The sequence below is a fragment of the Zingiber officinale genome, chromosome 8A, assembly GCF_018446385.1.
Source record: "Zingiber officinale cultivar Zhangliang chromosome 8A, Zo_v1.1, whole genome shotgun sequence".
Lineage (NCBI taxonomy): Eukaryota > Viridiplantae > Streptophyta > Magnoliopsida > Zingiberales > Zingiberaceae > Zingiber > Zingiber officinale.
The window spans coordinates 10,508,530-10,527,025 of record NC_056000.1 but is presented as its reverse complement, the minus strand read 5'-3'; the positions used below and the strand labels follow the sequence as shown (position 1 = coordinate 10,527,025).

General features: G+C 40.8%; 1 protein-coding gene across 1 annotated transcript; it reads left to right on the top strand.

Annotated features, from left to right (window-relative positions):
• Positions 1–345: 345 nt before the first annotated feature.
• LOC122012378 (CASP-like protein 4A2) lies at positions 346–1,520 on the top strand. Its single transcript, XM_042568893.1, has 3 exons — positions 346–797; positions 881–1,016; positions 1,128–1,520. The coding sequence occupies exons 1-3, from the start codon at positions 391–393 to the stop codon at positions 1,308–1,310; spliced, it is 726 nt and encodes a 241-aa protein (XP_042424827.1). The 5' UTR covers positions 346–390; the 3' UTR covers positions 1,311–1,520.
• The last annotated feature ends 16,976 nt before the right edge of the window (positions 1,521–18,496 follow it).

The window sequence follows — 18,496 nt, the reverse complement described above, 5'->3', positions numbered from 1 at the left end:
CCGTGCTGCGTCGGCTCAGTAACCAACAATTAATATCTCGACGGGGAGTCCTGAAATGGCCCGCACCTGCTTTTCCATGCATATTGTGTCGACGTTGCTTGGCTCGTAGGGTTTACTTGTTCTTGTCCCTTTCTTCCTCCTTTCGTCTGCACCCTGTACCGACGGTGTCTTCATCTTCATCTTTCCACACCTGGAAATCTTCTTTCGTGTCCACGTTAATCTCAGTAAAAGTTCGAGTCTAAATATGAGGCCTTTTGCACGCCATGCAATCCTTCGTGTGGTCCCACGGTTAACGCAAATCCTTCTCCAGCATTTATTAATTTCAAAGAGACTGAAAACGCACGCAAGGAAAATTAAAGCCCAAAGAGAGACAAATAATTGAGCCGAGTCATGAGTTCGCCGGTGCCTGACTCCGGGAGCCCTTCCCTGCCTCCGCCCTCTCAGTCTCCGAGGAAGAGTCCTCCTCCGGCATACGCCCGCGCCGCGAATTCCCCTCCCCGGTCACCGATCCCACCGTCACCGCCCGTCGCACCGAACAGAGCAGCGCCGGCGCCGGCGCCGGCGGTCACCTTGGGCTCTACGGTAGCGAAGTCGGTGGCAGGGGTCGACGGGCGGGCGGCGGAGAGGAGATTCATAGCTGCGCCGCAGTCAGTGAGACAGCGGCCGTGGCCGGTACGTGCGGCGATCGGGCTCCGTGTTGTGGCGCTGCTGCTGTGCATGATCGCCTTCTCGGTGATGGCCTCCGACAAGACAGAGGGGTGGGCGGGAGACTCGTACGACCGATATGAGGAATTCCGGTATATTCACGTCAATTTCCTTGGTCCCTCCTCTCCCTTCTCGTTTTCCCATCCGATCACCACCCAACCGATGAAACCCGCAGGTACCTGGTCGGAGTGAACGTGATCGCCTTCGTCTACTCCCTGTATCAGGTTTACGAGCGGATCCACCGGATGACCACCATGAGCAGCCTAATCAGTCGCCCGCTTCGTTATTATTTCGATCTCACGATGGATCAGGTAAAAGAAACAGGGGAATAATCCACGTTAATTTCCAATTACTTCTAATCATGCATACAACAACATCAAAATTAGTGAAACTATTAAAGCTCGATGAGCAATTGCGTGCAGATACTGGCTTATCTTCTGATGTCTTCGTCGTCGGCCGCAGCCTCTCGCAATGACGCATGGGCTTCGACGTTCGGAAGCGACGCCTTCACGCGCAAGGCAAAGGGATCCATCACCGTTTCGTTCATCGCCTTCTTCGTGTTCGCGCTCAGCGCTCTCATCTCTGCGCACAACCTTTTCAGGTAGAAGCTCGATTCTGATACCTGGCATGTCAAATTGATTATATTATATGTACGAAGGGTGGCTATAAATTGGGGGCAAGCAGCAATACGCCAATACGTACGTTCAAACATTTTTTTTAAGCTCATATTTGTATACCGTTTTGCAATTGTGTTTGATTATTCAAAATTGTTTGATGATAAAAATTATAGAAAAGCATTTAGTTTATTATGCACATCAGAGGACTCTGTTTTGGTGGAGTTGGGTGCGCTTTGGTGACCAAATGAAAAATTCGTACGTTTTCATGGGCATTGGTTACCTTTGTGTGTTAGCCTGCCGGTTTGGAGATCCCTTCTATTCTAACGCCACTGCTCAGTTGCTCACCACTGTCTACTTGTTCACTGTTTTATAAGATAAAATGAACCTTAACTTACCCAATAAAATCCTCGCAAGTTCATAAAAAACACATAGAAGTGTTGAACAATCTTCCATCACGAAGATTTACTGAAATAGTTGCTAAATTGAAATATACTCAAAAATATAATTTTAAATATGTTAAAATGATTTGAATGGATGATTTCAGACAAGTAAATAGGAAGGAAGAGTTGCTTAGAAAAACTGAGTTGCCTAAAGACTTGGCCAAGATGTTTAGATGAGATCGAGATGTACAGTAGAGACCAAGATGGAAGTAAGAGTTGTTGAGACATGCATAACGTAGTTTTTTTAAAATAGAGTCATCCTCCTCCGGTTATGTTTCGAGGTTATTATAGACGTCTATTTTTCAGGATACAACGACATAGCCACGTACATAACCAAATGTTGGTTGTTCATGGCAAACTGAGAAAATATCATATTGTTATCAAGGGCAAACCACCGAGCGGAAATGCACGGTGGAGAGAGATCCTAGCTCTTGATTTTGCTCTTGGTCACAACCTCCTTGTATAGGAGGTTAGACCTTTGTAGTATTCAATGGTCGAATTAAAGTCATTTACTATTCATTAACCCGTGCAGTTCAAAAGTATGGAGGTTATAGATCCTTCATTAGTAACAAATAAAATATTTAGGTGGTAAAAAATTAGTTTATTTTCTTGGGTAAATTTGTCTTGACCAATTCGATATTCCACACGTGCAGGTCATATTCGCACATAAGCTAACTTGGTTTAATGTCAATCCAAGCCCTGAATTTACACTCCTAGGCATTCCACGCATGAAAGAGAGTCTCTCTCCATACATTTGTTCACAACTATAATGTGTTGGTGCAGGAAGCACTAGATAATCAAACCCAAGTTTTGATAATGGTAAATGGTTCAAAGTTAAGGATTATTATGGTTCTAATAAATCTAATTGAGTGTGCAGGAAAGTCCTAAGTGAGTTTAGGCAAGGCAAGAGTCCTAGTGAATACTAGGTAGATGGAAAGTCCTAGTTGCGGCTAAGCAAGGAAGTCCTGGTTGGAGGGGCTGGATAGAAGTCTTAGCAGGTCGAGGGCATCGGGTGAGAAATCCTACTGGTCAAGAATTGTAGGTAAAGTCCTAAAGGTCGCGGATACTAGGCAGAAGACTGGACCGGTCGGGGATCATATGTCCAATAGAAAGTTTTGAAGTTCAGATGTTGAGTAAAAGTACAAACGGTCTGGAGGACCAGTTTAGCATCAGATAAACTCTCCTAAAAGGAGTAGGTAAGGACGTGTTCTCCCTTGAGGGAACAATAGGCGACAATTCGACCTAGGGGTTCAAGGAAATTTGAAAGTCAGAACCGGACAGTCTCGAGACTATCAAATTAATTCAAAATGATATATTTATTTGTTGTGCTAACTCTGTGGTGCGGAAAATCGAAGTTGGAAGATTGGTTAGAAAATGGGCATCCAAGAGCTCGGACTAGGTCCAAGTGTCCCAACTGGGTTGAACTCAGTCACGTGAGCAGATGAGTTAGCACATTTGGTTGGCACAAGTCAACGTCCAGGCGCCTGGAAGTGGTCTAGGTGTCAAGGTAAGGATAAAAGTTACTGGATAGAATTTTGATAAGAGGATGCCACATAGGGGTGCCCGGGGCCGGTCTAGGCACTCGGAGGTGGCTTAGAAAATGGACTTTGACCAGCACCTCAAAGATAACAACCCCAACGATTTACTCTCTTGCGCACTGCTCCAAAGACCGAAAGCACGAATATCTGAATCTTTATTTGTCGGTATAATTTCATTTATAGCACTTAAACTATTATCACTTTGTACCTATACTTATTCTAAATTATTAGTGGATTGCCCAACGAAAGGGATCGACGATCGCGGGTGATCCTGTCCGAATAAGGGAAGCTGGAAAGCTGGAAAGCTGGAAAGCCGGGGATGGGGTGACTACTGATAGGATGAAGACCGCAATCCTACAAAACAAAATCAAATCGTGGAAGGGGTCCTTAGCGTTGGTCATCCGACTCTTAAGTTAGAATCAGGAAGAGAGAATGAGTAATCAAGAAATAGATAAATTTTACCTTTCCTCATACCTGGAGTACCCTTTTATACCTTTCTTTGTGATTGTTTATCTGCCCTTATTTAATGATATTAATTGCCAGAGGAAGGTTTCTTTATCTTGACTTCCGTACATTAATGATAGATGAAGTATTCTTCTTTGTCTTGGTTTCTTCATATTTAATGATAGATGGAGTGTTTTCTTTCATTTTCTCGTCCCCTCCTGTGTAATGTCATTCCTTGTGTCGGACAAGCGGTTTGAGCGGCTCGTTTTCCTGCCGACCAAAATAATCGACTACGGGTTTGTCCGTTCGTCGAACCGATCCATGATGTCCATTCGTCTGACCGACCAGGTGATCTGCTGGACCACTCTTTTGTCGACTGGGATAACCAGACAACCACCTTTGGCCGAGACTCTTTCCATAAGCCCCGACATTGACCGCCTTGACTTTGACCAACACCATGCCACTTGACCCGTAACAGGTGGGCTCTCCCTTATCTCTACATTATTGGGCCTTAGAGCAAAGGACCTATGGGAAAAACTAGCTTGAATTGCACGAGGGGACCTCTGATACAAAGGTAAGTAAACACGACTTAATTTTAAATAAATTATATAATATTAAAATACAGAATGGTGAATTGGCGAGACAATTACATGATCCGATCCAAGACTTACTCAGCAATCTCCACACGATCGGACAAAAGGTGGAGAACCGCGACATTATAAGGTACTTGTTAAACGCTTTTCCGAGGAATGCTTTGTGAGCATCAATGGTAGATGCTTACAAAGTATCCAAGAATCTTTCAAATATTAGAATAGACAAAATATTTTCTGAATTCGAACTATATGAACAGACTAATGCACTTCCGGTCGAAAAAAGGTATTGTCTTGGTTGAAGTTACAAGCAAGACAAAGGAATCAAAGAACAAGTACTGAACCGAATATGAGTCCGAAGGTGAATCGGATTTAGAACACAATGATGAAATCACTACCTAGCTCGTGAACTTGGTTCGAAAATTATACAAAAAGAAGAAGGGGTTTACCAAACAAAAGATCAAGAAGTTGATCCAAATGAAGACGAAGCAATTGAGTTCAAATGCGAGCACGAAGGCCAAGTCAGAAATCACCTATTACGGATGCAACAAGAAAGGACACATCAAGTCAAACTGTCTGAATCCGAAGGAAGCCAAGAAACAACGAAAAAAGAAGATGCTACAAGCAACATATGACGAGTCTGTTGGTTAGTCCTAGGAAAATGTACCGGTTCCACTGTACAAAATTTTTTTGTACAAGTATTGAACCTTTCCTTAAATAACCTATTGTGTTCTTAGAAGTTAAATTAGGAATCGCAGACGAAACTTAACATCATTGATTCCAAATTTAACTTATCTGTTCTTAATGGTTTAGATTTGAATCGCAAGCGGAACTTAACACTATTGATTCAAATCTACCTAAGTTATTAATTCCATTAAATATTAATTTCCAAAATTGGCTTCCAGGACTGCATGGCGAGGCACATGGTCTTCTTGGATATGAGAGCAACCACCACCGCCTAGGCAAAACCTTTTAAGGAAAGCTAATATTTAATTTCCTTAAATAACTCTAGGTTAACCAAAAAGAACAATCGAATCAAAAATTCGAAAAAGAAGAAAACACAAACTCGAAAAATTTATTTGAAAAACTAGATCTAATTGCCTATTGTATTTAGAATTCTTACAAAGAAAATAACTAGTATGATGCGGAAGAAAATTACTAGTTATACCTTCTCTTTGCAAGCTAATGACCTCGAGATCTTCTGCCGTATTCCTCGCCTCGCCTTGGACGTCGTGTGGGCGACGATCCTCCAAGATGAACACCACCCAAGAGCTTCTTCCTCTTCTTCTAAAATCCGGCCACCAACACCACCAAGGAGAAGAGAGCAAAAGGGAAAAGAGAAGGGAGAGAGGGGCCGACCACTTGAGATCTCCAAGTAAAAGAATAAGAGTTGTGTCTTATGAAGCCCTCTCACCCCTTCTTTTATATTACTTGCCCAAGGTAAATAAGGAAAAATTTTTTACAAAAAATAAAATCATCCAAGAGTTTTTCCTTTTCCCTTTTAAATTTTCCTTTTCTTTCCTCTTGATTGAATCAATCACCAATTTTGATTGATGATAATTTTATTTATTTTAATTATGGCCGACCCCTTGCTTGGGCACCATGCAAGGTGGCCGGCCACCTCATCAAGAGAAAAGGAAATATATTTTTTAAAAATTTTACAAGAAGAAATATTCTTATAAAATTTACAAGCTCTTTTTCCTAAAATAGGAGTTAAAAAAGGAAAGTTCTAAAAATTAAAACCATGTTTTAAAATTTAAAACTTCTCTTATAAAATTTTCTTTTTTTAACATGATGATAGAAAAATTTAATTTTAAAACTTATCTTCCTTTTTTTTCTTAAACCATGAGGATGGTTAAAAAAGGAAAGTTTTAAAACTTTTAAAACTCTCTATTAAAATATGTGGCCAAATTCAAATAAGGAAAGTTTTTAAAATTAAAATCTCTCTTTTAAAACTTATAGTTTTCTACAAAGAGAAGATTTTAAAAATTCAAAAACAACCCTCCTTGTTTGAATATTGTGGCCGACCCCTTCATGCTTGGTCACCAAGCAAAGGGTCGACCCCTATAGAAGAGGATGTGGCCGGCCCTTGCTTGGTCACCAAGCATTGGACCGACCCACTTCTTGGACACCAAGAAGAGCCTTACATTTGGATGGACTTAAGGCTATAATGAGGCTACGACAAGGACCTAGAGGAGAAATTGGTTTTGGCCTTCTGATGAGCTTGAGTATCCCATGTTCGCCCCGAACACACAACTCAAGTTCATCGATAATAACTCATTCCACTAGAGAGTTATTATCGCACTACCGCACCAATCCCAAATTACATTATGAGCTCCTTCTTATCATGAGTGTGTTAGTCTCCCTGTGTTTAAGATTACGAATGCCCACTAATTAAGTAAGTTACTGACAACTCACTTAATTAATATCTAGCTGCAAGAGTAGTACCACTCAACTTTATTGTCATGTCGGACTAAGTCCACCTGCAGGATTTAACATGGCAATCCTTATGAGCTCCTCTTGGGGATATTCTCAACCTAGATAACTAGGACACAGATTCCTTCTATAATCAACAACACACACTATAAGTAATATCATTTCCCAATTTATCGGGCATATTGATTTATCGAGCTAAACCTCATCCTTTGATAAGTCAAAGAAATAAATATTAAATATATGTGCTTGTTATTATATTAGGATTAAGAGCACACACTTCCATAATAACTAAGGTCTAGTTCTTTTACTAAGTCAGTATAAAAAGAACTTACTTAAACGATCCTACTCAATACACTTAAAGTGTATCAGTGTAATTTATTAGTCAAGATAAACTAATACTTAATTACACTACTACTATTCTGATGGTTTGTTTCTTTCCATCTTAGTCGTGAGCAACTGTTTATAATTTATAGAGAACCGACAACATGATCTTCTGAGTGTGACACCACACTCCATATTATCTACTATATAAATTAATCAAACAATTACATTTAACAAATAAATACAGATATTGACCAATGTGATTCTTTTATTTGAAAAATAAATGTTTACAAAAGCTAGACTTTTAGTATATCTCACTTATAATAAAAGACTAAGCTGTCATATCTGTTGCCATACATCTGATTCTCATCCCCTCCACATGCCGATCAAAAGCTTTCGCCGGAAGGGCCTTAGTTAAAGGATCTGCCAGGTTATCTGCTGATGCAATCTTGGCGACGACAACTTCTCCTCGCTTGACGATGTCTCGTATCAGGTGGTACTTGCGCTCTATATGTTTACTTGCTTTATGGGCTCGTGGTTCCTTCGAGTTTACAACTGCACCGCTATTATCACAATAAATTGTGATGATCTTGGGCAAACCAGGAATCACATCTAAGTCCATTAGAAAGTTCCTGAGCCATACAACTTCTTTGGCTGCCTCAGAGGCTGCCACATACTCAACCTCCATGGTTGAGTCCGAAACGCATTTCTGCTTAACACTCCTCCATGCAATGGCTCCACCTCCTAGAGTAAACAATAGCCTGACGTAGACTTACTATTGTCCCTATCTGATTGGAAGTCCGAATCCGTGTAACCCACAGGGAGCAAATCGTCTACTTGGTAAACTAGCATATAGTGTCTAGTCCTTCTCAGGTACTTTAATATATGCTTTACCGCAGTCCAATGTCCTTGTCCAGGATTACTCTGATATCTGCAAACCATGCCCACGACAAAATTGTTGGTTGCTACTCGGAAAACCTAATGGTTCCACTGTACAAAAATTTTGTACAAAGGTCTGAACCTTTTCCTAGCTACCATGTGTTCTTTTAAATTAAACTTGGATCGCCTGCGGAACTTAACACGTTTGATCCAAAGTTTAATCTATTTGTTCTTTTAGGTTTAGACTTGGATCTCCTGCGGAACTTAACACGTTCGATCCAAATCACCTAGGTTATTAATTTCATTAAATATTAGTTTCCAAAATTGGCTCCCAGTACTGACGTGGCGAGGCACATGGCCTTCTTGGATATGTGAACAACCACCACGGACTAGACAAAGCCTTTTAAGGAAAGTTAATATTTAATTTTCTTAAATAACTTTAGGTCAACCGAAAAGAACAATCAAATCACAAGGAAAAGAAAAACAAAGAACACAACATCAAAAATAAATTCGAAATACTAAAATCGTATGCCTCTTGTATTTGGTATTATTTCCAAAAATAACTAGTATGATGCGGAAAGAAAAAATACTAGTTATACCTTTTAGAAAGACCTCTTAATCTTCTACCGTATTCCTCTTCTAACCTCGGACGTTGTGTGTGTTAGTTAGAGCCCTAGAGCCAATCATTTGATGATTGTATGGACTCATGTATATCATATTCTTGTATATTAATAAAGGCATTTGTTTGGTTATTATACTTATTTATATTAGTGCCAAATAGACTAAGTATAATAGCGTCCTTGAGTAGAAGGTTCATACCTATATCAATCGATTAGTTGAATCGATAGTGAGATGATATAGGGAACACTACTCTAAATCATTCCTAGTCGAGTATTAGCATTCAGGGACAATGTTAATACAATAAGACTAGCATGTAGGTCAGCTCGATGACTTGATCTCACAAGTCATGGATATAGAGATATCAAGCTGACACATGGGTATGCATTAGAGAATGTATACTGAATGACCCGCCATGAGAAAGTATCATGGATCATTATATGAGTGTCATATACTTTCTCATGTGGCTATTAGTATGACTATTAGTCCTTAGACCTGAAGTCACCATGGATCCCTACATAAGGAGTTATGTACTTTAGTTTCGTCAAACGTCACCCGTAACTGGGTGGACTATAAAGGCGATTACTGGGTATGTAACGAATTATGCAGAGGGATGTGAGTGATGTAGATGGGATCTATCCCTCCCATATGACGGGAGCAACATCGCTATTCTTGATAGAGTGAGACCACTAAGCGCATGGCCATGCCCAAATGAGTCAACATTATATGTTGAGCTCATTTGATCGAGTGAGTCTACTTGGAGTTCAAGATTTAGATTGATTAGAGGATGACACGGTCTATGCCTCACATTGATCAATCTAGATGTCTAGGATAGAAGGACACTTGTCATTATTTTGTGAGTAGTCACAATTGGTAGTCACAAGGTGATGTCGGATCTCGACATTCTTGTAACTTGGGTAGTAATGATGTGTTGCTAGATACCGCTCATTACTTATGCTCCTAAATGGGTTTAGGGCATTGCCAACGTTACAAGAACCTATAGGGTCACACACTTAGGATAATTAGATGGAGATTATGTTCATATGATGAACCAAGAGGATTAGATTCATTTGATGAATCAAATTGGATTAAGAGTAATCTTAATTGGGCTAACTTGAGTTCGACTCAAGTTGATTCATGTGTTAAATGAGTCTAATTTAGATTTTGACTCATTGAATCAATTTAATTTAATGAATTAGATTCATTATATTAAGTTGGCTCGAATCAGATGGTTGGATTAGATCCACCATGGTAGAGATTGAGTCAAGTTTGACTTGACTTGAGAAGGAAGACCAAAGGTCAATTTTGACTTGACCTTTTGCCACTTCATTGGTGAGTTGACATTAGGTGGACCAATAATGATGTTCCACATCATCATGGGTGCCACCTCATGGAAGTTACAAAGCCACTCTCTTAATGGTTTCATATTAATTGCAATTAATGCAATTAATGTGAATTTTGAAAGTGGCCGGCCACTTGTTTTGTGAATGAGAATTTGATTTTTCATTCATGTGTTGCATCTTCTTCCTCCTTCCTCTCAAGCTCTCCCTCTCCCTCTCCTCCTTACTTGGCCGAACCTTACCAAGGTGCTAGCACACCTTTGTGTGAGGTTTTCTCCACCTAAGTTGTCCGTGTGGATACTTCTAGAGGACCGGCGCTTGACGGTCTTGAGATCCGGCAACACCTTGGAAGAGCGGGATTCGCGTAGGGCGCGCATCAAGGGTAAACACTTTTCCCTCATAGATCTAAGTAGTAGATCAGTTTTTGAACTCGTACAAGAAATAGTTTTTCGAATTTTTATACAAATCTTTGCACGGATCTATGGCTTTGGGTCCTTCGGGGTTTCCGCGACGCGAAACCCGAAGAACCCAACAGTGGTATCAGAGCCACGTGCAAGGCTTGTACGAGTTTGTTTTTTATTTTTATGAAAAATAAAACCTTCTGTGATTTTCTGTAAAAATTAGTTTTTTATGATTTTATGGGTAATTTTTCCGTAGAAGCGAAGCACAAGTGTCTCGGCACTTGTAGGCTTCGGCTACCGGAAAGATCTTTCAAAATCGGCTTCGTTTTGCCCCAAATCCATTTGGGACAGCGGGCTTGGGTGCCATTAGATCGCAAAGGAGCAACTCACGATGGTTAGATCGTGGGTAGGGGTACTGCCCCTAACCCCGCAAGGGGATTTGCTCCGCGATCGCACCCGAAATAGCTAAAAAGCGAAGATTTTTCCGAAACGGCAATGTCTCGACCCAAATCGTTTTGGGACAGCGGGTTTAGGCGCTGTTGGATCGCAAAGCAACCCTCGCGATGGTTAGATCGCGGGTAGGGGCGCTGCCCCTGGGCCCCGCAAGGGGATCCGTTCAGCGATTGCGCCCGACGGGACCGCCGGGAAATTTTATCGTAAAAATTGTAAAATTAATTTTAAAATTATAGAAAATTATGAAAATATATAATTTTGAATTATATATTAATTTGTGATAGTCATGGCCCAAAGCCCAATATGATTGGTTGTGTTGTAATTCTTAATACGGCCTGCGTGCCATTATGTGTTTGCGAGTGTTGTATTATATTCGCGACCTGCGCGTCGTGCCTTCTCTTATTTTCTTGTTGTAAATTAGATTTAGACTCGAATGTAACTCGAGTTTCAAATTGTAATGTACAAATTGGAGCGGTGGAGGGTCCACACGAGACGGAGTTCCGAGGCGGGCACGAGCAACACAAGGTGGTCAAAGGGAGTAGCTTGAAGAAGCTGTTGACCCTAGGTTGACCAATCGATCTTCTCATTGGCTTGAGAAGATCGTAGTAGGGCCATGACTAAATCACAAATAGATTAATTAATTGCTTGTGTATGTGATGCATATTTAATAAGTAGTTAATTAATTAGTGCCTAACAATTAGATTAGATCTAAGTCGTGCACATGATGCGCCCTTGCGATTAGATTAGATCTAAGTCGTGCACAAGATGCATCCCTTCTCGATTAGATTAGATCTCAATCGACTCAACTCTAATGCCTAACCGTGTCGTGATACCTATCACTACCTCGATCACATGTATTGTTGAATCTGCCAAAGCAGAGCAATACATATTATTTTGGTAGGGTACGGAGGGACAATCTTGGTCCCGTCTATCAACGCATGGGTGAATACAAACTCAATTAGATTGAGTATTCATAGTTACTCGGTTGGATCGAGTCAACTATAAGCATTCTTCCAATAGTTGGAAAGATAGGTCAATATCACATCTATATTAACTCTCGGGCGTATTAGCCAAAGCTAACTCGAGTTCTAATATAAATGCGGATATTGATTCTATAAATAAGAGTTGCATAGAGATGTAATTGGTAATCGTTACCTACCGATCATACTAAGCCTTGGGCGTATTAGCCAAAGCTAACTCAAGGGTTAGTATGATGTGGATCTTGTCCCACAAGAATTATAGAATTCAGTGGGAGCATCATTTAATTAAAGGCCTAATTAAATTATTTTAAAGAATATGATACTTATTTCTGCATTTATTTCATTGTAGAATTGCCATGACGTCGAATACGAACATTTTCTCGCGATCCATCCTTAAGAAGGACAAGCTCAATGAACAAATTTCACGGTGATACAGAACACGAGAATAGTTCTTACTCGGGGCGTAAACTATACGTTGGGCGGCCCATTCGGAGGCTCCTCACCGCCAATGCCGCGGTGACAAAGATGCTTACAAGAAGCATCAAGATGGCGCATTAGATGTGTCATGTCTAATGCTCGCGACCATGAACTCGGAGCTGAAGCAACATGAGTTAATGGGTGCTACGATATGGTTGCACATCTTTGTCAACTATATCAAGGACAAGCGAGGAACGAGAGAATACCGGAAGATCTTAACAAGAGAAATAAGATTTCTACTTGGTATAAATGTTATAGAAGTCAACCTCTCTATTTCTTCGTCGTGGGTATTAGATCCGGATGTGCTTAGCACATTTGTACTAGTGTACAAGCACTAATAGCAGAGCATTGACAAAGGCGAGATAGACCTACGGTAGGCAATGGAGCACGGGTTTCTTGTTGTAGGGACTTATTTTCTATATCGCCCTCCGGGCTTATACTAGAGTTAGGCGATTGTTGTTATGTACTGCATTGACTAAGAACATTATATCGGTTTCTTGTTTGGACAAGAAAGGTTTTCGTTTATAATAAAGAACAAATATTGTTCTATCTATTTAAGCGATATGTTCTATTGTAGTGCACCTCTGATAAACGGACTCTATATTCTAGATCTAGAGAGCCCTATCTATAACGTTAGTACCAAGAGGTTCAAATCGAACGATATGAACCACACCTATCTCTGGCACTGTCGCTTAGGTCATATAAATGACAAGCGCTTATCCCAGCTCCATAAGGATGGTTTGCTGGACTCATTTGATTTTGAATCATATGAGATATGCGAGTCATGCCTACGAGGCAAGATGACCAAGACTCCCTTTAGTGGGCACAGCGAGAGAGCGACTGATTTGTTAGGACTCATACATAGTGATGTATGTGGCCCTTTCAATGTCGCTGCTAGAGGCGGTTATAGGTACTTCATCACATTTACTGATGACTTCAGTAGATATGGTTATGTGTATTTGATGACACATAAATCTGAATCCTTTGAAAAGTTCAAAGAATTCAAGAATGAAGTACAGAACCAGCTTGGCAAGAGTATTAAGGTACTTCGATCAGATCGAGGTGGTGAATACTTAAGCCATGAGTTTCGTGACTACTTAGCTGAGTGTGGGATTTTATCTCAACTCACTCCTCCTGGAACACCATAGTGGAATGGTGTATCCGAAAGGAGGAATCGTACCTTATTAGATATGGTACGATCTATGATGAGTCACACAGATCTTCCGACATATCTATGGGGATATGCTCTAGACACGGCAGCTTTCATACTCAACCGAGTTCCATCAAAGGCCGTGATAAAGACACCATATAGGATATGGACTGGGAGAGATGCCGGTGTCTTTCATGAGGATTTGGGGTTGTGAGGCTTACGTTCGACGTCAAGTCTCAGACAAGTTAGGACCCAAATCCGACAAGTGCTATTTCATCGGATATCCCAAGGAAACTAAGGGATATTACTTCTACATTCCCAGTCAGCACAAGGTAGTTGTGGCAAAGACTGGGGTCTTTCTAGAAAGAGACTTTGTTTCTAGAAAGACTAGTGGGAGCGCGTTCGATCTTGAAGAAGTTCAAGATGCGAACAATAGCACTGATGCCTCGATGGAAATTGAACTGGAACCACAAAGTGTTGTGGATGATGTTGTTCCACAAGGAGTTGAGGAACAACAACCAGTTCAAGTAGACATACCTCTTTGCAGGTCTGATAGGGTACGTCGTCAGCCTGAGAGATACTCATTTCTCTTGTCTGACCATGATGACATTGTGCTCATAGAGGATGAGCCTACCACCTATCAAGAAGCTGTGATGAGATTCTAGAAATGGCTAGAAGCCATGAGATCGAGATAGAATCCATGTACACCAACCAAGTATGGACTTTGGTTGATCCACATGAAGGGTAAAACCCATTGGGTGCAAGTGAGTCTTTAAGAAAAGACCGACATGGATGGACTTATTTATAAAGGTCGCTTGGTAGCTAAAGGTTTCAAGCGATTCGTGGTATTGACTATGATGAAACCTTTTCTCCGATGGCGATGTTTAAGTCCATTCGGATCATGCTTGCTATTGACCTACCATGACTATGAGATATGGCGGATGGATGTCAAAACCGCGTTTCGAATGAAACCTACTCGAGGATGTGTACATGACACAACCGAGGGTTTTGTAGATCCACGACATACTAGCAGAGTGCCGCATAGGTCCATTTATGGACTAAAGCAAGCTTCTCGGGGCTGGAATCTTGATTTGATGATGCGATCAAGCAGTTTGGTTTCATCAAGCGAAGATGAGCCTTGTGTCTACAAGAAGGTTGTAGGGGACATAGTTGTCTTCCTCATATTATATGTGGATGGCATACTACTCATTGGGAAGGACATCCTTATGCTTGAGTCTGTCAAGACCTGGCTAGGGAGTTGCTTCTCAATGAAGGACTTAGGTGCGGCATCCTGCATTCTAGGGATACAGATCTATAGAGATAGATCTAAGAGATTGCTTGACCTAAGTCAGAGGACATATATTGACAAGGGACTCATTCGGTTTGCCATGCAGAACTCCAAGAAGGATTTACCGATGTCACATGGCATGAGTCTTTCGAGACTCAAGGTCCCTCTTCTAGAGGAGAGACCGCATGGATCAGATCCTTATGCCTCGGCCATAGGATCGATCATATACGCCATGATTGTGTACTCGACAGATGTCTCATATGCTTTGAGCATGACGAGTAGATACCATCCAGGTGAAAGTCATCGGATAGCGGTCAAGAATATTCTTAAGTACTTACGAAGGACTAAAGAATATTTCTTGATATATGGAGCAATGATGAGCTAACCGTAAAGGGTTACGGTGATACCAGCTTCCAGACCGATCAGGATGATTACCGATCGCAGTCAGGGTTCGTATTTTGCATTAATGGTGGTCTGGAAGAGTTCAAGCGAGGATCGATGGTGATTCTACGAGCGAGTATATTCTGCATCGAGGCGCAAAGGAGGCGGTTTGGATCCGTTCATCGAACTTGGGGTGGCTCCTAGCATCGCTGACCAGTTGAGCTCTATTGTGACAACAATGGAGCTATAGCCTGACGAAGGAACCTCGCTCACACCAGCGAAGCACATACTACGCGCTTCCATCTCATTCGAGAGATTATTGATAGAGGAGATGTGAAGATTTGCGAGTACCATAGAGGCTAACATCGCCTTGACCAAGGCTTTGGCACGGAGGAAGCATGATGGTCACACTAGGTCTTTAGGCCTTAGAGCCTATATTGATTGGCTCTAGTGCTAGTGGAAGATTGTTAGTTAGAGCCCTAGAGCCAATCATTTGATGATTGTATGGACTCATGTATATCATATTCTTGTATATTAATAAAGGCATTTGTTTGGTTATTATACTTATTTATATTAGTGTCAAATAGACTAAGTATAATAGCGTCCTTGAGTAGAAGGTTCATACCTATATCAATCGATTAGTTGAATCGATAGTGAGATGATATAGGGAACACTACTCTAAATCATTCCTAGTCGAGTATTAGCATTCAGGGACAATGTTAATACAATAAGACTAGCATGTAGGTCAGCTCGATGACTTGATCTCACAAGTCATGGATATAGAGATATCAAGCTGACACATGGGTATGCATTAGAGAATGTATATTGAATGACCCGCCATGAGAAAGTATCATGGATCATTATATGAGTGTCATATACTTTCTCATGTGGCTATTAGTATGACTATTAGTCCTTAGACCTGAAGTCACCATGGATCCCTACATAAGGAGTTATGTACTTTAGTTTCATCAAACGTCACCCGTAACTGGGTGGACTATAAAGGCGATTACTGGGTATGTAACGAATTATGCAGAGGGATGTGAGTGATGTAGATGGGATCTATCCCTCCCATATGACGGGAGCGACATCGCTATTCTTGATAGAGTGAGACCACTAAGCGCATGGCCATGCCCAAATGAGTCAACATTAGATGTTGAGCTCATTTGATCGAGTGAGTCTACTTGGAGTTCAAGATTTAGATTGATTAGAGGATGACACGGTCTATGCCGCACATTGATCAATCTAGATGTCTAGGATAGAAGGACACTTGTCATTATTTTGTGAGTAGTCACAATTGGTAGTCACAAGGTGATGTCGGATCTCGACATTTTTGTAAATTGGGTAGTAATGATGTGTTGCTAGATACCGCTCATTACTTATGCTCCTAAATGGGTTTAGGGCATTGCCAACGTTACAAGAACCTATAAGGTCACACACTTAGGACAATTAGATGGAGATTAGGTTCATATGATGAACCAAGAGGATTAGATTCATTTGATGAATCAAATTGGATTAAGAGTAATCCTAATTGGGCTAACTTGAGTTCGACTCAAGTTGATTCATGTGTTAAATGAGTCTAATTTATATTTTGACTCATTGAATCAATTTAATTTAATGAATTAGATTCATTATATTAAGTTGGCTCGAATCAGATGGTTGGATTAGATCCACCATGGTAGAGATTGAGTCAAGTTTGACTTGACTTGAGAAGGAAGACCAAAGGTCAATTTTGACTTGACCTTTTGCCACTTCATTGGTGAGTTGGCATTAGGTGGACCAATAATGATGTTCCACATCATCATGGGTGCCACCTCATGGAAGTTACAAAGTCACTCTCTTAATGGTTTCATATTAATTGCAATTAATGCAATTAATGTGAATTTTGAAAGTGGCCGGCCACTTGTTTTGTGAATGAGAATTTGATTTTTCATTCATGTGTTGCATCTTCTTCCTCCTTCCTCTCAAGCTCTCCCTCTCCCTCTCCTCCTTACTTGGCCGAACCTTACCAAGGTGCTAGCACACCTTTGTGTGAGGTTTTCTCCACCTAAGTTGTCCGTGTGGATACTTCTAGAGGACCGGCGCTTGACGGTCTTGAGATCCGGCAACACCTTGGAAGAGCGGGATTCGCGTAGGGCGCACATCAAGGGTAAACACTTTTTCCTCATAGATCTAAGTAGTAGATCAGTTTTTGAACTCGTACAAGAAATAGTTTTTCGAATTTTTATACGAATCTTTGCACGGATCTACGGCTTTGGGTCCTTCGGGGTTTCCGCGACGCGAAAAAGCGGTTTTCGCGGCTCGAAGAACCCAACAGTGTGGGCAACGATCTTCTAAGATGAGGACCACCTAGCACCTTCTTCTTCTTCCTTCAAGTTTCGGCCAAGCACCAAAAATCCAAGGATGAAGAACTTTTTCCACTAACTAAGCTCCAAGGGATGCAAGCTTTCTCTCCTTCTTCTTCTTCTTCTCCAAGTAGTATCCGGCCACCACAAAAGCTCCAAGCAAGGAAGAGTTTCGGCCACCACAAAGAGGAAGAGAGGGAGAGAGGATGACCGACCACAACACCAAGGAAAAGAGGGAGAGAATAATAGAGGTTGTGTCTCATGAAGGCACCCCAACCCTCTCTTTTATATTCCTTAGCTTTGGTAAATAAGGAAATTTAATTACAATAAAATTTTCTTAACTTTCTTTGACATGAATTAATTAAGAAAAATTAAACAAAATTTCTTAAAACTCCATGTCTTGGTCGGCCACATCAACAAGGGCAAACAAAGCAATTTCAATCAACAATTAAAATTCCTTATTTGTCTTCAGAAAATTTTAAAAAATAAAATTTCCCTTTAAAATCCCTTCATGGTTGATAAAAAGAAATTTCTATAATTTTAATTTTTCAACATGTGAATAATTTACAAAGAGAAAAAATAAAATATCTTTCCTATCTACAAATAAGGAAAGAGATCTAATCTCTTTTCTTAATCTTTTGTAGAAGAGATATTTTAATTTTAATTCTCTCCAATAAATTATATCTTCCACATAAGAAAAATTTAAAATTAAAATTCTTTTAAATTTAATGGGGGTCGGCCACCTAAGCTTGGGTTCAAGCTAGGGCCGGCCACCCATGAACCAAGGCTTGGTCGGCCTTAGCTTGAACCACAAGCTAGCTTGGCCGGCCCCTACATCATGGGTACGAAGGTGGGTATAGGTGGGTATAGTACTCTATAAATAAGAGGCTACGATAGGGACCGAGAGGAGGAATTGGTTTTGGTCTCCCGATAAAATTAAGCATCCCGTGTTCGCCCCGAACACACAACTTAATTTTATCAATAATAATTCATTCCACTAGAGAACTATTATTGAACTACCGCACCAATCCCAAATTATATTTTTGGGCTCCTTCTTATTATGAGTGTGTTAGTCTCCCTGTGTTTAAGATGTCGA